The sequence below is a fragment of the Ammospiza caudacuta genome, chromosome 5 (genome assembly GCF_027887145.1).
Source record: "Ammospiza caudacuta isolate bAmmCau1 chromosome 5, bAmmCau1.pri, whole genome shotgun sequence".
Lineage (NCBI taxonomy): Eukaryota > Metazoa > Chordata > Aves > Passeriformes > Passerellidae > Ammospiza > Ammospiza caudacuta.
Genome location: NC_080597.1, coordinates 18,367,759 through 18,390,950, shown reverse-complemented (window position 1 = coordinate 18,390,950; position 23,192 = coordinate 18,367,759). Strand labels below are relative to the sequence as shown.

Below are 23,192 nucleotides of genomic sequence, written 5' to 3'. Positions count from 1 at the left end.
CAGACTTGGAAAGGCGTGACAATTCCGTGTGGAGAGGTGTCTAGAGGAAAGAGAGGAAGCGTGATGGCATAAGTGAATATTTACCAAGATAAACATCTCCATTCAGCAGACTTTTATGAGTAATGACAATTTAATCATAAATCCTTTACTTAAAATGTATTGTATTGTCTTTGAAAAGCTCACTGAAATCGTTATGAGGGGCAGTGGAGAGACAGGTGTCAAACTCTTCTGTGTGACCAGGAACAGGATCCAGGGAACTGTTGGAGCTGTGTCAGAGGAGATTTAAGCTGGATATCAGAAAAGGTTCTTCACCCAGAGGTGTATCAGGCACTGAACAGGCTCCCCAGGGAATGGTCACAGCCTCAAGGCTGCCAGAACTCCAGGAATGTTTGGACAATGGTCTCAGGCACAGGGTGAGATTGTTGGGGTGTCTGTGCAGGGCCAGGAGCTGGACTTGATGATCCTTGGTGTAAGTCATTGGAGACTGATGGTGGCGATTAGTAGGTTGTATAATGTAATGTTAGTTCATAGGTGCTTGCATGAGGAGAGGAGGGTTAAGGGGAGGAGTATTGCAGTTGGGATGATAATTTTTAGCATTGTAGGAGGTTGAAGTTGTGTAGGTGGTTGGAGCCTTGTAGGTCCTTTCCAATTTGTGTATGAAATACTTCCAGTGGTTAGTGGGGAATGGTGAGACCAAGTCAACTTTTTGTCAAGTGGTAGTTTGTCTATCTATATCTATATCTATATCTATATATCTATATCTATATCTATATATCTATATCTATATCTATATCTATATCTATATCTATATCTATATCTATATCTATATCTATATCTATATCTATATCTATCTATATCTATCAATCTATATATTTTAATTTTTTGAGGAGAATTATTCCTTGATGAAATTAATAATTTTGGTTTTACTGAAAATCCACTTAGCTTAGTTAAGGCAGCCCTCTCTGTGGCAGTATGAGATTGGGAAAAGGTGTGGATGCTTTTCCAAAGCTGCAGTGAAAGATGCTGTTGATTCCAGCATCACAGAGTGGGTGTGTTCCCTGTTCCAAGTAGCAGGGGTGGTTCCTCTTCTCTCCCAGCTACTCAGCTCTTAGAGTTTGCACATGCATCGGCCAGTCCTCTTCAATCCACCTTTTTGTTATGGGATTTGAAGGAGAAGGAACTTTAATTGCAGTGTTTTAAGGGGTTTTAATCCTTAATGAGGTTTTTGGGGAGGATCAGCTCATGTACCTGTTTTGCCTCTCCATCATTGCAGGCTTAGCTTTATGAGCAATATAATAGGCACTTGGGTCAGAATTTCCTTAAACTCCTTCTTTTTTTCTGGTGTTCATTCCTCTGTTCTTTTCTACCCTAGATTGTGTTTGGGCTTATGGGATTTTAGTCCCAACACTGAAACAGGGTGGCTTAAAACATGTAACTATCTCTGAGTATAGATGCAGTATGCTTAGATTTGTCCTTTTTTTTTTCTTCCTATCTCTAATGGCCTCAGCAGAGTGTTAGTTTTAAACCAAGCTCCAGAGTTTTCCAGATGACAGCATTTTTTTTTTGTGGCATCCTGACCTCCTCTACATGTTCTCACCCAGAACCTGGATTGGTTGTGCAAATTAAAATGTCTGATAATGCATCTTTCCACTTTTACCTCCCTATTCACATGGGTGTTAAATGTGTGGGTAACTTTGACTGAAGCTTTAATATCAATGATTTCCAATCTCGTGGGAAGGAGCAGTGACTGAAAAATTATTATCTTTACTGGTGGTTTCTGAATGTGCTCATTAACCCCAGGTAGTCACCACAGTGATGATTTTGGTGTTAGAGGTGTAATAGTGCTTTTCCAGTCTTCAGTCCACTGCAGAATCAAGTGACACTCTAAATAGTCTTAATATAAAAATATGCACAATTTATTTTTCTGTGTTGAAGAATTAGGGAAATTAAACACAGAGAAATAAATAGTGCATATTTTTATGTGCATAGGAAATTCTTCTCTGTTTTACTAATTAGGGAAAGCAGACACTTCTCTGTATTTTCCAAAATAATGCTGTTTCCCTTTTTACCACTGAACATGCAATCATGGTATGTAGTAGGACCAGTCCACTGTTACTCACAATAGCCTGCAATTGCATTTATACCTGAGCATTTTTGATGCTTAAAACAATGGTAATTCCTCATCCCATCCTTGCATTCTTTACATCTTTTGCTAAATTGGCGCATGACAGTCATTGCAGAATTATGTGTCCCCGTATTTTTTTACTGTTAACAGAGCAACCAACCCTTCATAGATTAATCTTCATGAATCTTCTGATTTTCCAGGTTAATGTTACTCATCCTCACCCACTCCCATCCTCCCATCCCATCATACCAGAGCATGGGATTTCTATGTAACTCTCTGTTGGGTTTTTTTCCTTCAGCACATGGAAACATGGATTCCTGAGAACGAGCCCTGCAAGATCTGCACATGTCTCGATAACAAGAGGATAAACTGTACGGTCCGACCCTGCCCAACTGTCCAATGTAAATTCAATATTATTCAATATTATTAATTAATATTATTCAAATTTAGCTCTGTGACTGGACTTGAATTGATGCTCTGGTTCCTGGCTTCCTAGTTTTTGTTCAAACTTGTTTTATGGATGTTTTCTCCAGCTGTCCAGTGTGGTCCATGTGAAGTCGCTCGCCTGCGCAGGGGCCCTGGCCAGTGCTGCCCTGAGTACGAGTGTGGTAGGTTCTTGTACACTTTTGGAATCTTCTTGGTCTGTACTTTTTCCAGATATTTCTAAGGTATACAGTCCCTTTAAAAAAAAATATTTTATTCAGTGCTGCATTTTTGATACCACTGAATTGTTGTAGAATCATCCATGTGGGAAACCAAACAGCTCCTAAGGATATGAGTCTCCATTCACTTCCAACTTTGTATCTCTTTCTGTAGTAGATGAGGAAGTGAATGGAGCAATTTTTTTTTTTTGTCTAAATGACATTAGAATGGGTTTTTTCTCCAGCATTAATTTTTGCATCATCTATATTTGCCGATTAAATATAACATTAGAGCCTTAATCCACATAACCAGAGCTTGAACACTTCTCTGAGCTATTTTGAAAACAAACTCTGACCTGTTGAACTTTAATATACTTCATATTTTAAGATAGCAATTGAGTGTGAGTTTAATGGGGATGTGCATGTGTATGTGTGAGTGTGTTTTCTCGAGGACTAAGTAGACATGGTTTTAACCACTCTCTGAATTTCTGCTCTTAGTTTGTGACCTGGTATCCTGTGATTTGCCTCCTGCCCCTGTCTGTGAGTTTGGCCTGCAGCTTGCCCTAACTAACCCTGGAGAATGCAGACCAAATTACACGTGTGGTAAGATAATTTTTCCTAGCAGGGAGTGAATCTGGAACACTGCATTTGAGCAACACTGACAACTTCCTTTAGGCATTATTTTTTCCCCACTCTGAAAGGTTTAAAAATTTTGGTGCCAATGGATGTGTAACAATTTCCCAGACTTGGCAGAAGTATATTGCTGGCACTTGGAGTACACTTTCAAATTAAGGACAAGAGAAACACTTTACTCTTGGGCATGTGTTCTCTGACCCTGGTGCTTATTTTATAAATCTTATTGTTTGTGTATGGGACAAGAATTTTTTTGGCAGGGCAGAAACTTTTCTGAGTTCCCAAACCAAAGCCTTTTATATCTGCGTTACTCCTCAGGCTTTAAACATGTTTATAACAGTTTGAGGCTGTGATTAATGCCTTGCTGACAGTGAACTGTTCTGTTCACTGGCAGCACTCTGAAAATCTATGAACCTGACATGGTCCCCACCTTTTCCTGCCAGCCTGCAACAAGGAAATGTGCAGCTCCACCTCAAGCCTTTCCTGCCCATCGCACCGGATGCTGACCGTTGTCAAGACCGAGTGCTGTGACAAATATGAGTGTACCTGCAGCTGTAGGAACTCCACAGTGAGCTGCCCTCTGGGGTATCTCTCCCAGTCTCTCACCAATGACTGCGACTGTGTATCAACCACCTGCATTCCAGACCGGGTAAGGGAAGTGAAATGTCTTTTCCACATGGAGTGGCAGTACCAGAGCAAGCAGGCAGCCAGCTAGATATGAATAAACCCCCAATGAGACTGCTGGAAAGTGATGTCAGGGCATTTTTAATTTACAAGTGCCTGAAAGAAACACACTATTACTTCATACTGTTGCTTTTATTACAATAATTTATTTTGACATAACCAGTCAATTTTTGTAACTTTGAGATAATATTAAAAACCATTTGAAACTTAAAGGTTACTCAAACATCAGGAATTTCTGAGGTGATTTTTGTTTTCAGGTAGCACATATACATACTTTGGGACCACTACCATTACTATATATTCTTCCAATCCCATACTAAATTTGTTGACATATTTGGTACACCTTAGACCTAAACTTCCTGGTGCTCATTGATTACCTTTGTCTCCATCTGAGAAGGTGTTGTGTTTTTTAAGAACTATATCACCACTTTTAAGTTTTTTGCAAAATATTATTCTGCAAAAGCTTCACTGGTGTATATTTTTCTTATTTTGCCAACCTTTTATTAAGTTGTTATATTATGTTAACCTTTAAGATAAAATTGCTTAGGGAAGATGTTGCAGGGCAATGTAATTTTTTCATTAAACGTGAACATAGGGTTACCTTATCTTGCAGAACAGGACATCTACCTTTTATTGTCCATTTCTAAGTAGTTCATGACCTTGCATAATTAATTTTATGTCTCTGAGACTTACTTGCTGTAACTATAAAAATAAATGTTCTCTCTTTAGTACCAAGCTGTAAGTTTATTAATAGGAAGTTAAATATAATGGATGGCTCTGCTTTTTAGGGGTAGCTGTGGTGGCCAGATGATACAAGAGGATGAAAGCTGTTAGCTCCAAGTAGGATCTCTTCAGATCAGATGGTTTAGCTGGAAGAAGTTTTGTCTGCAAGGCTCCTTCTAGAGGACTTACTGTTTATTATCCCTAAATATTGTCACATTATACTTACAGGGAAACTGAGACCCTGGGCAACTCCATTGACTGAAGATAAAACTCTCCAATTTATTTTCTGTAAAACACTAGCTTTATTTGTACTTATTTTTCCTTTCCTCAACAGGCTGACCACAATTTTAAGACCTGTAGCATTTCTAAGGGATTAAAAATACTCCATAGAATTTATGATTGGTTTCACACCTTAAAATGCAGCCTTTTGTAACCAGCAGTGTGCCCTGACAGCAACAGTGTGCTCTTTTATGTATGAATTATTGCATTTAATAGGTATGTGTGCACAACAATATAGTCTATCCTGTTGGGACAACCTGGGAAGATGGATGCAGGGAATGCTCTTGCAGCAGTCTGAGGGATGATGTTACAGGACTTCAGATGACAGTGTGTCATGACAAAGAATGTGACACATTCTGCTCTCGGGTGAGTAACACATAAACCAATGCATTACCCAGCAGAGCCCTGGTGGGGACCTGCAATGATCCCTTTTAAGCCTCCTTGTTTAGAGAGTAACCAGAGAAAATTAGAAAAATAGGTGTTGTAACAATGGATTATCTTGGGGGCAGAACCTAAGAGCATGAGTCTGGGCATTATTGACTTCATTTTAGGGTAATTGTTTTAGGATTGCATCCTGCTGCCAAGAAAATCAGTGACAAATTTATTTTATGTTTTGATAGAAGAAAAACTGTATCCTGAAGTGTCTGTCACACCACTTGCACAATAAGTGTTCATGATGTCTGAAGTTCAATTGCAGATGTCTATTCTAGCTCAAGTCCGCTTTCTGAAGTTCGCATTTCAGCTCTGTCTGTTACTAAGCTCTGCCTATTGTAGCAGTAGTAACACCTTATGCTGGGATCTTTATTGTGCTCAGACATCTGCTAAATCCTATAAAACCCTGTGGTTTCCTTTTGGAAGCCTGCAAAGGAAGTGTGAGCCACTTTGTTATATTGACTTAGATGGTCAAACAGGAATAGACAGATAATTGGTACAAAGAGTTGGTAGGGAAATGTGATTTAAGCCAGATATTAGGAAAAGGTTCTTCTCCCAGAGGCTGGTCGGGCACTGGCACCGTCCCCAGGGAATGGTCATGGCCCAAAGCCTGGAAGAGCTCAAGAAGTGTTGGGACATGGTGGGATTGTTGGAGTGTCCTGTGCAGGGCCAGGAGCAGGACTCGGTGATCCTTTTGGATCTTAAATACTGCGTCATTCTCTAGGACCAACCAAAAACCTCTAATCCATTAGGAAAAAAACAGCAAAGCAAGTACAGAGTTTGATGAGTAAGTTTGAGGATGCCAAATGCAGGAAAAACCATGAGAATAGATGTGGCATATTTTACCTGTTGCAATACAATCCCTTCAGTTTTCTTGTGTAGAAAAGACTTTTCTATATTATGGCAATTTTAATGAAATATTAGGTCTAAAGTATCTGGCTGTGTTTCAGCTCACAGCAATAATTTATCAATAACTTGTTATTCCAATAAAATGTCATTAATGCAGAGCTACAGTTCCTTGACATTGCAACATCAAAATAATCTGGTTAAAAACACATAAAAAGACTCGGTGGAAACAATGTTTCCAGTTCTTTATGGGAATTTGTCGTTTCTTCATCTCCTTTAATGGTTATCAAGGCTGTACAACCAAAACTGTTACTGATAGACTACCTGGATACCTCAGATTTTTTTCCTTTGCTTAATCCTGATTCAGTGGATATACATATCAAATCAAGGACGTCAGCGGTGCTGTCATCCAGTTTGAATTGACCTTAAAATTATTTTTCAGTTCAGATTAGATGGCATTAAAAGTTTTATTGATATCAAATACTTACTTCGATCATGAATCATTACTAGGATGATATTTAGACTCTCTGCTGCTCCTGGTTGTTAATTTCATCGCCAGGTGTTAAAATTAAATTGTGCAGTATCATTTTTGACAGTGTCATCTGATTTCTGTGAAAACAGCTTGGAGTTTTTTTAAATCTTGTTACACAAAAAAAAAAAAAAAAAAAAAAAGAAAAGAAAAGAAGAAAAAAAACCCAACTCTATAACATGTACTAGCTCTACTTCTCTTGAGTTTGCCATGCAGAAAGTGGCATCTGATACTTCAGATGCTTCAGACATGTATTTAACAGATAAAAGTAATGTAAAACCAAATGCTCAACAGCACAACTTTTCTCACAAAGCTGGGTCAAGGTCTTGCATCATATTTTATGATGTTATATGAAATAAACTTCCATATCAAAGACTATTGATTATCAAGGTTTGCTAATGTGCTTCATATTGCAAATCAGGGACTGTTCATGAAGGAAGGGAGCAGTTGGGAATCCCTCAGTAATTCAGTTTGACCAAAATAAAATTATGCTTATATTTTACAGGCATTTTTCAATGAACAATATTATGTGACAGAACATCTCTCCTTGAACTCTGTGCTGAGATCAGAGTTAGGTTTTGTCCCTTGGACACTATCTGGCTATTACATAAAGAATATTTTATTTCTAATTAGAGTAAAGATTGTTGCTTTCTTGCACTTAGATATTTTACTGTTTCAGTATTTGGCTGCTTGCTTTTGGAGATTAATATGTATTAAAAGTGAGAACTGGGATTCCTGTTGTTTCTGTGGGTCGGGGTTTTTTTGACCTATTTTGCTGGATTTATAAGATTTTTCTTTAGTAACAGAGGGCCTAGTGTTAAATTTTCATGCTGCTTACTTAGTTTTCCATAAGTCAGTGTTAGACTTTGATGAGATATACAATCTCTAGTGTTGCATAGTAGTTTCGTTTTGTTATCTTTGTAGAATTTTTTTCAAATGCCTTTTGCAGGTAAACTGTTGCCTGTAACTGTGTTGGACTTGACAGTGCTGGGTTAATGGTTCAACTTGGTCTTAAAGGGTTTTTTTAATGTAAATTATTTTATAAAGAAAAGATAAAATGATCAGTCAAAACCAGTCCCTGGACTACATATCTAAGAAACCTGCATCCTCCCTCTGCTTAAACACAGATGGCTGAGTGTGCTCCAACTGAGTCATACCCTTGAATTTTCTGGAATGGGAAGGGCAGTTGCGAGTGCTGGTTAACATGCAAGATGCCACAAGAGCAATTTTTACCTTTAATTTGCCTTTGTAAAATGCTTCTATATGAAAAACGGTTTTTAAAAAAAATATTTAAACCCCCTCATAATTCTATCTGTCCTTTTTCAAACTCTCCTTTTCATAAAAGGTTGCTAACATTAAACATTGATCCTAAAAGAAAATGCTGGGATTGATATTCTTGTTTGCCTCCTCTTCCTGAATAAGGACGTTCTTTTATTTTCTTCCTCCTCCAGGGCTACAAGTACCTTGTGCCAGAAGGGGAGTGCTGTGGGAGATGTCAGAAAACTGCCTGTGAGGAGCTGCACTTTTGGCCTCGGGGTGATGAAGATCCTCCTTTGCATGAGGTGAGACACTAGTGGGATGGACACTTTGCCTCCTCAGAAAAGCCCCCTGGAATTACTTTATGTTAAATGGAAGGACATGAAGATGATATCAGCTTTTTCTTCTACACATCAAGCAGCACTGAGAGAAAATGTTTTGAGTATTCTTGTGACCTACCCAGTCAATTCCCATGTGCGAATCCTCCCCACCCTTGTCTGGGCCAGATATTTTGTGTGCAATCACTAATTTCAGCCATGGTAGCTTGAAAGAATGTTCATTGGGTATAATGCCTCCCCAGCTGTCAGCTATTTGTTTAAATTATGCCAGTTAATTAGTATTGCAATCTGCTGCTGTCTTAAAAAAAAGAATCTTGTAAAGTGCTGTTTTGCAACCTGCCTTTTTTCTGTGTTTTAACATGAGGATTTCTTAATGTGGATCACTACACTTCTCTGCTTCATCAAACAAGCCTTTGGAAGGCCTACTTTTGTGTCCCACTGTCTCCCACTGACTTTTTTTTTGTCCTAACACATTAATAATTATACTCTGCAGTCTTTTCCTTGCTACGTCCTCTTGTAACTCTTCTGTCATTAGTGAAGAATTAAGCATTTAACCCCCTAGAAGAATGTGTTTCCAAACTTTCTGAGCAAAGATGTTTGACTGCAGTTGGGGATCTAATCTTGAGTTTTGCTGTTCCTAAAGTGTTTTCAGAGTTGTATCAGTGAAGGAATTAAATTAAAAAGCAGTGAGAGCTTCTCCCAGCACTGAACTGTGGCAGCATCTACCTCCTGGCTGCTGTTCCCTGTCTGTTCCCACAAACAGCACTTGAAGTTCCTGCTTTATCTGGTCTGTAGGTGATGATAATAAGAGAACTATCAACAGGATGTCTTTTCTACTATTGCAAGTGTTTCAGGTCCAGAGCCTGTTGCTAAAGCCTCCTTTGGGCTTAGCAGAGCAGATTTGCAGCAGATTGCAGCAGAAAAAGGGGCTGCTCAGCTGCAGTGCAGTGCAGCCCGTCACCAGGGAATAAAAGCAGATTTAACTGCAGTTAGGAGTGCTTTTCCTTCTTCACATGTTATTTGACCTGTCCCTTTTGAAGGATACTTCTCTAATTCTTATTCTCTACAAACTCAGCATACTTAATAAACTGATTGTGACGGAAAGGGTTTGTGGAGACCTGTTGAGTGACACTGTTCCTGATGCAGTAAATGTGCTTTTGGCAAGCCAGCATCTGTCTGGGGTGGCCTTCCCTCTGTCCAGGGGCACAAATATCCCTCTATCCGAGGGCTGTTTGTGTTTAATCCACTCTCAACTTCCCCTCAGGTTGGCACGGAGTGGCGATCCCCCTGGAACCGCTGCATTGTCAACGAGTGTATCCGAGTGAACAATGAGGTTTTTGTGCAGCAGAAGAATGTTTCTTGCTCCCAAATGGATGTGCCTGATTGTCCAGAGGGAACTGAGCTGCGCTGTGACCAAGTGATTGACTGTTGTCCTTCCTGCAGATGTGGTAAGGTTTGGGGCATGGCAAATGGGATTGGTCCAGCATGAATTGTCTCATGGTGTGACTATCTGATTCTCAACAACAATTTTAAAAGTGTGTGTTCTGGAAGCATAGCCCCACTTGGAAGGGCTCCTGTGTAATTCAGACACTGAGTACAGAAGCACCTGCTGCTGCATCCAAAGCCCCATGGATAAAAGGGGAGGGGGAGATTCTGCCTTCCAGTGCCTGAAGGGAGCCCACAGGAAAGATGGAGAGAGACTATTGACAAGGGCCTGGAGTGACACGACAAGGGAGAATGGTTTCACACTGACAGAGCACAAGTTTAGCTTGGATATTAGGAAGAAATTCGTCCCTGTGAGAGTGGTAAGGCCCTGACACAGGTTGCCAGAGAAGTTGTGGCTGCCCCATCCCTGGAAGTATCCAAGGCCAGGTTGGACGGGGCTCTGAGCAACCTGGGATAGTGGAAGGTGTCCCTGCTCATGGCAGGGAGTTGGGACTGGATGATCTTTAAGGTCCTTTCCAGTCCCAAGCTTATGATTCTGTAACTCCTAACATAGTCTTGATTCAAAAGTCTAAAGGAAAACATTTGGTTAATTGGCCTCAATCTGGGAAGACTGACAGTGGTGTTTAGTTGACACACGTGTGTGCAACCACAGGGTGAGGAGGGATCAGCAGGAGGAGGAAAGGATATCTGCTGTCTAAAGTTACAGAAAATTGGAGTTCCTCTTCTGGAAGTGCGAGGCTTGAACTGGAGGGGAAAGTTTATTATGTTCTGCCATGTATTTGTTCAAAAAGAGATCAGCCAGAGATAATTTTATGTAGCATCAAGTACAATTTGTTGCCTGTAGCTCTGACAATTTGTTGCCTTTCGATGTGTAATGTAAGAGGGCTCAGTTATGCCTCTTTACAGTGAAACTACATACAAATTTCTTCAAGCTGGAACTGTACTGAGTCAAAAGAGCATAGGTGTGGTTGGTTACATCTTGGAATTGTCATTATAATGGTAATGCTAAGAGGAATACTTTGTTCTTTTTCAGTGCCCCTGAATGGTTGTCCATTGAATGGCACTGTTATTGGGGTAAGACACAAATTCCTTTTACCTTTTGAGATGGCAAGATATTTAAATATATGAATGAGCTTTTGAAAGACACACACTTGTCAGAATAGTCACACACAGAATACAGGGCAACTTTTTTTTCCAGATAGAATCTCTGCAAGGAAGACCTTGGAGTAAAAGCAGTGCCAGGGGGCTCAGCATGTCTATGTCCAGCTCCTGATTCTGCCAGGGTCTTCCTATATGACAATGAGCATCTCTGCAAAATGGGGGCAGCAAAGTTTCCTTATCTTGAAGGATGCTTGAAAAGAGTGCTTAAAAACTGTGATAATCTGCATTTTGTAATGGTTTGCAGACTACCAAACACACAGGAATCTCTCTACGAGGGTTAATCTCCCTAGTGATCCTTGCCTACTTTGGGGAAGCAAAACCTTCCCATATTCTGCTTAGAGGATTAAGCATATTAAAGCAAGGAAGGAGACTTCCTCCACCTGTGTGGAAGGAGAGGTATCCCTCCTTGGCTATTAGCAAGAACAGGAAAGCTGAACTTCCTCCCTGTTTGACCTCTTTTCCCTTTCAAGATCCCTGCTGATAAGCCCTGTGAGGAAATTTTTTCTCAACTGTGTATTTAATGGATAGATTAAGACATGTTTAACCCAGCCCGTGGTAGTGTGAATGATGTTAAGCATCTGATCTCATTTATGCCAAATTTATCTTTGGAAAGCTGTGTCAATTGTCCATTGTTTCCCTAAATCCATATTCTGGCAGCACCTCTGGTGTCAAAGAGCTCTAAATATTCTCACCATCCCCCAGGGAAACAGGTTCTCTTTAGTCATTTAACCTAACTTTAACCTACTCATTCCTGCTTTGTCAACATGTGCCTTCCTTTGTCATTTATTTAAAAGTAAATGTACTCAACATTTATATTTATATTTTAGTGATGTGGTAGAGAGAACCTTTCTCTATCTATTTCTTGTGGTTTGGATTTTTTTAATATAGTCCAAAGGCATAAGTTTATAAGTTTTTTAGAGCTAAAGCCATGTCATCAAACATCCATCATTCTGTGTAGAGATGACTTCCCTGTAGAATTAAATCAAAGGAAAAATTCTTGTTTTTCTTGTCAGAAAAGAAAAGCTTTCTTGTCAGAACACTGGTTTTAAAAGTAATAAATTCTGGAATAATCTACTTTCTCTTTAATCCCTCTACTTCTTTCCTCTTTTGTATGTTCTCAGAACTAATTGGCATCCTACAAAGACAATATTAGTATGGAATGTCAAGCAGGACAGCTCTTGCCACTTTCTCTTATACAGGATTATATATTCCATACATATATAATTTCTGTATTGCAAACCAAAACTGTTTCCAGTTGTGTGCTGTTCTGCCATGACCAACTAGTTTTTTTTCTCCTCCAACAAAATGTTCACCTGATCTGTCAAGTAAAGTACTTTTTCTTTCTTCAAGCATTTGAAAATATTTACAAATAATTTAAAATGAAACATAAGGAACATTTGAAACAAAATGTCACATTGAAAGCAAAATGAGAAGTGTCTGTGTTTGAAAACTTCAAAATAAAATGTCTCCGCTTCTGCAATATTGAAAAAACAATCCTAAAATTTCTTAAACTAACTTCATTTAATGACTTACTATAAGTTAATTAGCTGCCTGTCTGAAATATTTTGAGCACCTGGTGTCACTATAGCTTTGTTTTGTACTATTCTCTGCTTCAGCGACTGGTTCCAGAGTCCTGGTCAGGCAGGAAGATGTGGTGTCCACAGAAGTTTATACTTCCTGGATTTCAAACCTTTTATGTTGGGTCCTTTAAGAATAGGCTTCAAGCTTCATTTTATATTAAGGAAAAACTTTCCTTCATCAACTCCTTCCCTGAATAGTTTCAAGTTTTGAGATTTTACTGCATTTCTGGTAATTGACTGTGTCCTTAATTCCTTTATGTTTTTATCATGTATTTGGTTATCAATATGATATTCCAGTAATTTGCTGTATTGCATCTACTCTGCTGTTCTTAACAATGCCATGGGTTTTAACTGCAAGTTTCCAAGCAGGTGGCTGTATTTACCGAAAGGATTATCTGTATCTCTCATCTGTTTTCTCAGGCTTTTATTGAGTGGCATTTTTGAAGGTGATCTGAGCAGATTTGAGTTTTATGCAGGTTATGTTGGTGGCGCTGGGTTATTTTGGTGTTGACATTTCGTTCCAAGGTAGCCAAGAAAGCACATGATAGGTGTGTTATATAAAGGGAAAAATCTGTATCAATCCATTATTTTGTTCAGTTCTGTCATGCTAAGCAAATTTGGGATCAGGGCTAGATCTTCCCTCAAAAGCTCAAGGCACTTGTGTGTGAAGATTTAATTTCAACTCATGTCTAGTAAATCCCTATGTTCTTGCCTCTCAGAGTGATTATCATGTGAGTTCAGCTTTATCTATTTTGTGTTTAATTGGAATGTTAGAACTATTAGAAGAATCCATGAGGATATCAGTGACATCAGTTGTGGCTTTGTAGACCTTTTCCTTATGATGTTAAAGCCTAGAGCCACTGAGCTATTCTTTGATAAAGAGTGTCATGTGGTCTGCACTAGAATTGTCACTCTGGTGTCTGACTGCTTTCCAGTGTTGAGATCAAACAAGAAATAAGAATTTTCATAAGATATTTGCTCTCCATCTGTTATGGTGTAACCCCAGCCAGCAGCCACTCGCTCTCTCCCCACCAGCAGGATCGAGGAGAGAATGGGAAGGGTAAAAGTGAGAAAACTTCTGGATTGGAATAAAGAGGGTGAAAGTAAAAGCTGTGCAAGCCAAGCAAATAAAGGAATTAATTCACTACTTGCCATGGTTGGGCAGGTGTTCAGCCTTCCCAGACATGCAGAATGGCGCTCCTTCTTTTCCCCATTGTATATTCTGATCATGATGCCATAAGGTCTGGTATATCCCTTTGGTCAGCTGGGATCACCTCTCCTGGCTGTGTCTCCTCCCAACCTCTGAGGCACCCCCAGTCTCCTCTGCAGCCTGGTAGTAGGAAAAGCAGAAAAGGCTTTGGCTCTGTGCAATCCCTGCTCAGCAGTAACAACATCTCTGTATTATCAACCCTATGTGCAGCGCAAATCCAAACCACAGCCCCATTCCAGCCTCTGGGAGGGAAATTGTACCCCAGGCAAAATCATCACGCCCTCCCTCTCCAGGAGCAAAATTTTGAGTGTATCCCCATATCTGCCCCCGTTGAAGTTTTTTAACCCTCCAGATTAATGATAGTCACTACAGAAGGTTAAACCTGGAAAGCTGAGGAATCCCATGTTCAGGTCTCAAGCTAAGCTGTTAAAAGACAGGAATCTCCCCCTTGGTATTTCCTCTTTCATAATGTTTTATGTAGAGGATCCTTTTTCTAGACCTCAGGAGAGAGTCGTTGTTGTTACTGGTTATAGAGACCTGAGCACCTCTGTTGTCCTGGGGCACAGAATCAGAATGTAGTTAAAATTCTGTGCTCAGATCATTTGTATGTCACAGAATTGGGTCTAAACTACCTATAAATGCATTGCTTTTACACTGTTACTCTGGCCAGCTTCTTGTTTTTTGCTCCACTTGTTTCCTGAGCATTTAACAATTCAAAATGGAATCTGAGGATATGCGCAGTACCAAGTGAAATAAATGGTGGCATTCCACTAATATCTGAAGCACAATTCAAACCTTTCATAATCTAGCAAAATTGTCTATTTACCTTATTTATTTTCCTTCTTTATTAGTTTTTAGAAGTTTGTGCAAATCTTGAGTAGGCTACTCCCACTTTGTCCTTTCAACCTTTGCGGTTTGTTATTTTGAGGTTGAAATGAAGGGCTTTGCACCTGGGAGGAAGAAAGATGTTGTCTTAGGATTCCCTTCAGTGTAGGGTAACCAATTACTGACTCAAAATACTTTTGTTTCTTAATGGTTTGGCATCTTTGCTCTGCATTTTAAATGTCACTTTTGCTTCCTTTGAAAATGTGATGGGATCCAGGAAACAAGGTGCTGGGCAAGAGCTCAGGGCATTTGAATTGTGTTCAGCCTGATTTGCTTGTAACTATGGACAGAGTAGAGTTCTTCAGTCACTAATTTTGCTCTTTAAAATTTTGTTTTTTCTTAATTTTAAGCTTTTAGTCCTTTAGAGATTCCATGCAGAATTGTTACAAAAACAATATAATTTCTACCTATAATCTGTGGGTTTTGATGGCTCTAGAATGAAAACTGGTTGCCAAATAAATTTATTGCACTCAAAAAACTCCTGGCAACCATGTAGTCACAGTAAAAAAAAATCTTCCTCATAACTTTCAAGAATCCCTTTCTTGCTTGCTAGATATTTAAGCAACAAAGAAATGCCAATGACATTTCTCAGATTAAGGACTTCTAAAGGGCTTCCTTGAAAAATAGCCTCATGCCATGCTCCTTGTTCTGGAATTAGAGATAATAAATATCAAGGTCTCTGGAAACTTTGCGGCATGGGTTTCTTGTTTCTCTAGCAAAGAATTACAGTGCAAGATTTAATGAAAGAGATTTAACCTGAAATCACTTGTTTATCTGGATTTTGCTGGTGAGATGGTCACTGACAAATTGATTCTGATGTTTCAGCACGGGAAGCGCCTGATGGTGGATCAGTGCACAACGTGTGAGTGCTTCCAGTCAGCACCTCAGAAATACACCCTGAGGTGCACCAAACTCAACTGCCAGGCCTGCCCATCGGTGAGTGGGAGCAGCCTGAGGGGATCTGCTAGGAATGAGTCTGATGAGAGTTATGTTCTTCACTATACACACCACTTTATGTCTGGTACAGCTCTGGGGCCTTTGGCCTTTCTTCAGGTTCTTCTGAGAAGTCTTGCTCTGTGTTTTTCCATGAAGTAGATGATATGCATCAAATCTGATCTAAATCCTCAGGGTAGCAAAGATAACTTTAGATGGTACTCAGCTCCACAGGCACATTTTATTGTTTATTTTAGATTACTTACCCTTAGGGCAATATAAGGTTTGGCAAATCATTTGCAAGAGGAACTGCTGAGTCCTCTTTCCTACAGTGTTACCTGTCCCTGCAGGGACTTGCAGCTCAGCCAGATCTCCATGCTTCAGGCCTTTCCTATGACAATTTTCCAAATTGTCTAAAAGCTGGGGTCAGTAGCATTTGTTTGGTTCCCAGCCCTTGCCTTTGGTGATTTGAAGTGATTGTCCCCATCAGTTCCCACTAGTTTTTGAAGTCTTTGCTGCTGCTTTGGTGCCCTCATCTGCAAGGAATGACTTTGGGTGAGAAAGCCAGAGAGATATATCTTTCATTTTTGCTCTACTGACCAGCAATGTGACAGGATTGCCTGATTAGTTTTGCTCAGTTCTGTAGTTTTTTCTCTTAGCACCAATACCTTGAGTAGAAGGAGACCAAAGTGAGATGCAGAGGCTGGTTTGATCACCCTGTGTCCAAAGAGCAGAGATCAGAAGCTAAGTTTCACAGAAAAAAACCCCAAAACTTAAATGCCTCTTCCTCTTCTTCATCCTTTGCCTGGATAGTGGATGGAGCACAATGGCCCCAACCAAACCCAGTGCGTGTGCAAGTGGTTTTTGGGTGCCCTGGCACCCAAAATCCACATCTCTAACATGATCATGTGGGATTTCTGGCTAATGTCCAGGAGGGGCATACACTGATAGGGTTCTTGGAACAGAGAGGGGCAGAGTTTTTGATGAGTCCAATCTCCCATCCTGAAGTAGAACTGGAAAGGACTGGAAATGTAGTTAAGTTTCTGTAGAGAGTAATCTCTAACAATAAAAAAATAGAGCAAGACTGCAGACTCAAATTATTTCCTGCAACTCTTTTTCTTGAAGAATTGTCAACAGTGTCCCAGCTGGCCTGTTATGAGTAGAAAAATGATGATGTGACTTCCAAATGATGTCCAGGGACAGGTCCGTGGTTAGGGCAAACCAAGGCCAGCCAGTTTCATGTGGAGAATGCAGCTCAGATAATTTATAAGTGTTCCACTTGTCCATTAGGCCATCAAACTGGCTTTGATCCCTTTTATTTGGTGGTATGGATGTAGCCTCTGACAAAAAGGACAATCTGGAATACCTTTTGTGGTTCTAGACCCTAATATTACCCCTTCTGTAAGGTTTGATTATAGACATAGGCTTCTGAAGGGAAAACAAATGGCCAAGCTCAGTGCTGAGCATCTTTCTCAAAATATAACCTGGCAGATCCATGAAAAAAACCCCAAACAGATACACCAGATTGAATTTGTCACCAGAGACATGTGTGCATGTGTATGTTCTCACACAAAGATACATGAGCATCCATTCTCGCTGCTTAATGCAAGGAGCCAGCTGTAGAAATTATGTCAGAGGAATCAATATAATACATGATATAAAAAAAAAAAAAAGTTTGGGAGGGAACATTCCTCTCCTGCTTCTTTCACCACCCACACATTACCCAACCAGCTCCTTTTCCCCATGTAACACAAAAGTACAGACTAGGCAGAAAACACTGAAGAAAGAGCCATTTTCAGTTGGGCTTATTAAGGACAGTGAACTTGTGTTTGGGAGCTATGCAGCTACCCAAGGGAAGTTGCAGGTCTAGGAGTATATACCCCTTCCTAGCCATTGTAATGAATTTGTGGAGCTTGAGGAGAAAAAAATCAAATAAGATACAGAATGTCTTCATCTCCCTAAAGGCCAGTGGGATTCACACAATTCACAGAATCTTTCCTGAACCAAAGCCTTTGACTTCATGGTATACCTAGATTAAAAGCAATTCCTTGCTAATGGATAAAATTTGAGAGTACAAATGGGTTAAGAGTACCAATTCTCTCAGGAACACCTGCTTTCTCCTGGATGCTGAAGTTGTGTAAGGAAAAGCACTGGCAATTGAAGTGCAGCCATCTCCAGCATATTCTGCTCAGGAGGGTCATTTTTGGGGTAATTTTATGACCTGCTTTAGGTGCTTATATTTTTGCTAGTAGGGAAAGTTCACCTAAGTAACAATGAACTATGTTTTCCCCCAATGATTTAATAGTCTCCCTCCCCAAATTCTCTTCTATAAAAACATATGGATAACATGCATGCCTTCACTGAACTAGGAAGTGTTTATTTTCTTAAAAATGTTCATCTCATCATAAGCAGCTCTTGGTTATTTGGAGCAGCTGGGGACATTACTATGGGACACTTCATGTGTTAGCTCGGTTGCTTTCTGCTTGGTTTGATTTTTTTCCTTATCATTATTCACTCTATACCTTTCTGCCTCTCCACTTAGTGCTGCTCATTCTCCCATGCTCTTTTTCCTGCCATTGATTTTCCCTTCAATGCTGTTTGTGGGGCTCCATTATTCCCCTTTTCTTTCTTGCTCTCCTTTTCCCTTATTCTGCCCTTTCCCTGCCTAATGCTTACTGGACACTTTGCCCTTTTCTCTCCAGTTTCAGCACTTCCAACTACTTTTCCATGTTGCACTGTGTAGAATCCATTGGTTTTACTTAGAAGCATTTTGCTGGCTGTCATTTTGTCCACTGAATCTTATTTTCTTAAAAAAAGCTTCTTAAAATAAATACAGGATGCATGCTTAAAACAAAATAAATCCAGAAAAATGTCCTTCACCTTCTAGAACTACAGAAGGCAGGAAATCCCTGGCTCTTGCTGTGGAAAATGTGTGCCAACTTCATGTAGCATCAGGCTGAGAGATGGAAGGGTTCAAAATCTTCAGGTAAGTTTTAAGCATTCTTTATTTTATATGTGAGTAAATGTAAATGTATCATCAAATGTAAATCAAATGTATAATCATGTTTTTGATTAGGTAACATGGTATTACCAGTGTTTTTTGTATCTCAGAATAATTGATCAAGGAAGTTAAGTTGTTTGTAAATAAAAAATGTGTGACTTCATACCCCAGTGCAAAATCCTAGAGAGACATTCTAGTTACAGGAATGTTATCACAAAACTTTAACTGGAATATGACCTCAAACAGAGGAAATGAAAACCCTCATTTAAGACATGAAATAGTTAAATTAAGAATGTGAATTTTGAGAAACTTCTCCAGCATAGAATGATAGAATGGATTGGTTTGGAAGGGACCTCAAAGATAATCTTGTCTCAATTCCCTACCATGGGCAGGGACACCTTCCAGTAGAGCAGGTTGCCCAGAGCCACATCCAACCTGGCAGTGCAGGATATGTTCTTAAACAGGAGTGGATATTTTTCTGGTTAAACCCCATTCTCTCTCACCAGAGACAGCATCTAAAATTTTCTTTTATTCCATTTGTATGAAAAATCTTAGATGGGGAGAGTATGGGAAGAGCCATGAAGCTGAGGAAGGGTCTGGAGCACCAGAAACAGCTGAGAGGGCTCAGCCTGGAGAAGAAGAGGCTCAGGGGGGCCCTTCTGGCTCTGCACAACTCCCTGACAGGAGGGGACAGCTGGGGGGGATCAGGCTCCACTCTCAGGGAACAAGAGACAGGACAAGAGGAAACAACCTCAAGTTGCACCAGGGGAGGTTTAGATTGGATTTTTTTTTTCCACTGGAAGGATTGTCCAGCTTTGGCACAAGCTGCCCAGGGCAGTTGTTGAGTCACCAGCCCTGGAGGGATTTTTAAAATGTGTGGATATGGATCTTAGAGATGTGGTTTTCTGGTGGACTTGGTTGGCAGTGGGAGGTTAATGGCTGGACTTGCTCTTAAGGGTTTATTTCAAATTAAATGATTTGGTGGGGGGATGGGAGTGTGGTTGTATATATGTTTTCTAAAGAAGTTCCCAACTCTTCCAGAAGGTAAATAATTGTATCTATATCTCTTTGAAAGACAGATCATAGGCCAGACCTCCAGATCTCTCACTTAAGAAGGTTTTTTACTAAGTTAATGGAAATTTCTTCCCTGTTAAGAGCTGAAAAAGTCAGGTTTTCACAGTCTGGGCAGAGCTGTGATCAATATGGCCATGGAATTAAACAGAATAAAATGACTGTGGATAAGCAAAGATTTCTATGTTTTATAACTGTCACCACCATGGTACTTTAATTGAGACATCAGCAAAGTAATATCCTGAAAACTTCCTGTCCCTGTTGTTTCTGTGTAAAGCTAACAGCCCTTCAATATTTCCAGGCAAACGCATCCCTTCAGGATGGCTGTGACCGTCACTCCTGCAGAGTAAATGAGAGAGGGGAATTTATCTGGGAAAGGAGAATCACTGGCTGTCCTCCATTTGATGCCAGAAGATGCTTGGCTGAAGGAGTAAGTAGTGAAACAGGTCGTGTTCCCAGGTTTCCTAATGGACTCTGCCATGTTTCTGGTACCTTCTGTGTGCTGGGCTGGGAAATCCCAACCCTCTCCCAACACCTTGGCTAAACTGAATTTGAGCTTTGAAATTCAGAAAGATGTAGGTTTTCTCTGTTTGAAAATATAAGCTGTTTTTTTTTTTTTTGTGAGACTGTGCTGACTGCTGACCCTAAATTCTGTTATGAATATGAAGCTGAATATTTGAAGTATCAGACATTTGCAAGTGGTTCTTCTAACAATGTTCTCAGTTTGGGACCCAGAGCAAAACTGTGTGGACAATGACACAAACGGAGAAATATGCATATGAAATAATATGGTATTTTTTCTCTGCCATTATATGATGTTAGGGAAAGGAATTTTCACACTGTTGCAGAAAGATCAAACTTCCACAACTGCAGTTGTTTAGCAGGATAAAAAGCCCTGCAAAAAGTACTCATCCATCTTTCTTGTGATTTGAGATTAATTAGACACTGAGGAGCAGAGTGAGGTGTGAGTGTAGCACATGGGGCCCTGTTTTTGCTTATCTGTCAGGTTTTACACATCTTACAGGTGTTTATATCCATCTGCTCCAATTTTCTTGGGCATGGCAGGAAGCAGGGAACCTTTAGTAAAGCTGGTGGCCAAACCAGTCTACTCATACACATGAAACAAATGGAGAATTTACGTATAATGTGGGAAAAATAAAACTTCTACAGGGCATTTCTCACTTGTGTAATTGTAATACATGGTTTTGCTGTATAAACAAAGATTTAGAAAAGAATACTGCGTTACATTACGGGCTTTGGGTTATTGTCATATTCAAGTGATGTTAATGGAAAATCAGTGAAAAACAGTTTACTTTTTAAACAGAACTTCTCAAACTGCATTTGTTCTTCTCCTATCCCCCACAAACAGAACTATTTCAGCTATAAAATTAGTGGTTTTCATCTTGTTGCAGATCAAAATTTTAGGGTTTTTAATTAAAAAAGCCTCCAAACTTTTGCATGTAAGCTCAAGGGTTGAGTGCAACAATGGCATCACCCTGCAGTGTAAATATTTCTCCATTTTGCCTTTTACTATAGTTTTTAAATAATTTGCACTATTCATATATTTGTGAGAATTTATTCTGGATGATAGCAATGAAACAAAACATAATGTTATATGGCTTTTAAAATTTACTTGACAGATGTGATATTTCTTAAACAGAATGAAAGCTGATTGCTACTGGTTTTATCCTCCTGGTTTTCAGGAATTTACTTGTATTTAATGTCTTTATTTTAGAAAGCTCCTAATAGCAGGTGAGAGCAATATTTTCAGGTGTTGAACTTGCTAATAAGTCAATTACTTCCAGTTAGCTACCAGCAAATGTCATCACAAGTTCAAAATCTTAAAGTTGATAAAGAGAAGATTATTAATGTAGATTTATGATTTTGTATAATATAGAAATTCAGTTTTTTTTTTTTTGCCTAGTATCCTGCTTTATACATCTTCTTCCAGCAGATCAGAAGTGTATCACTTATGCCAACATCTGAATTTTCTTTTTTTTTATAATTTTAGGGCAGAATAGCAAAACTTGGCAACACTTGCTGTGACATGTGTAAGTAAATAATCCAGAAATCTTGTATGGAAAAGACAGAGTGTGTAAGTACCTACAATTTCCATAATATGCAGGGTAATGAACCAGAGCTTAGCAATGTGCTTATAATAAACCATCAAAGAAGCCCACCCTCTGACATGCTGCTGTCTGTCATGTTTTGTGATCTAGAACACGCGTTTTTACAGTATTCTCAAGTGCTTAGAATGAAATAGATACTCTCCACATTTTATGCAGATGTTAATTATGAATGTTTTATTTTATTGTTCATCTGATGATAACAGGAATAGTCCTGCACAGACAGCCTGTCAAGTCACATAACCTGATACTGCTGAATATGTGAGGAAAACACTTCATGAATAAATGATCAACTTTAAATAAATTAATCAAAAAAGCCCAACCCTGGTGGCAGTAATGTTTTTGATAACATTAACCAAAAATAGTAGGGAAAATGCATTCCTATGGAACAGCCTGACTGGTTCTTAAATTTGTCAGTTTAGGGGTCAATCCTGCAACTCTTAATTTCACGCATCTTTGGGTGGATAATCCAAATGTCAGTCAGGCTATGAGAGTAGGAAGGGTATGCTTACATAAGGAAGGATTGCAGGGTTGAGTTCTCATTTCTAAAATGAATCACTGATGCATTTGTGAGCAGATAACCTCTCAGTTTTCTCCTCTGTAAGTAAAAAATAATACTGTGGCTTATATAAAATTGAAAAATATAACAAAGGATTGAAATTCTCTTTTAAGGTCAGAATATCAAGATCTTATCTGTGTTATGTCTTTTAATTTTCTCTTTTTTGCTATGCATGTGCTCATAAATAAATGATGGCCAGCATAGCAGCCCATCACCACACTGGCACAGGAGCTGCTGCAGTAATACCCCTGATGAAGGATGGTAACTCTTAAAAAGTTTGCAGCCTTTGCCTGTCTGGATAATCACTGAGCTCTGGCTTGAGAGATAGAAGTCAGAAAGCTATTGAGAGACTGTCATCAAATGGATCAAAGAGGTAATTTGGTTAAAGGAGCTTTAATCTACCAGGCTACAAGTAAGGAATACTCAAAATTATTTATTGAATACTCAAAACCTCCCATATTGAATGGACCTTCAGATCCTTATTCCCAATGATGTTTTGCCTGGATGTAGCTCAGTTCTCAGTTTCTCATGGACATAGATTACATTATTTTCCAGCGTCTTGAGAGAGTCGGTCTTTCAGATGTCTCTGTGCCATAAAGAATTGGGCAAAGAACTCATTCCCTCAAGTCCAGGCTGATGCCTTTGGCTTAGCAGAGTCCAACAAGTCCTTGGGCAAAGGAGCTGGTTGAGGAGTCAGTTTCCCTTCCTATGTTATGCCTTCACAACTGGACTT

At 39.5% G+C, this 23,192-nt stretch overlaps 1 protein-coding gene across 2 annotated transcripts in view; it reads left to right on the top strand.

The window, feature by feature from the left end:
- Positions 1-23,192, top strand: part of VWF (von Willebrand factor) — a 146,818-nt gene that overhangs the window by 119,720 nt on the left and 3,906 nt on the right. For both annotated transcript variants that reach the window (XM_058806037.1, XM_058806038.1), the window contains exons 39-50: positions 2,424-2,526; positions 2,659-2,733; positions 3,265-3,369; positions 3,843-4,048; positions 5,302-5,451; positions 8,344-8,454; positions 9,752-9,935; positions 10,967-11,007; positions 15,595-15,705; positions 18,590-18,688; positions 20,076-20,204; positions 21,786-21,825. In XM_058806037.1, coding sequence (XP_058662020.1) covers positions 2,424-2,526; positions 2,659-2,733; positions 3,265-3,369; positions 3,843-4,048; positions 5,302-5,451; positions 8,344-8,454; positions 9,752-9,935; positions 10,967-11,007; positions 15,595-15,705; positions 18,590-18,688; positions 20,076-20,204; positions 21,786-21,825 — 1,354 coding nt within the window. The remainder of the gene's footprint in view (positions 1-2,423; positions 2,527-2,658; positions 2,734-3,264; positions 3,370-3,842; positions 4,049-5,301; positions 5,452-8,343; positions 8,455-9,751; positions 9,936-10,966; positions 11,008-15,594; positions 15,706-18,589; positions 18,689-20,075; positions 20,205-21,785; positions 21,826-23,192) is intronic.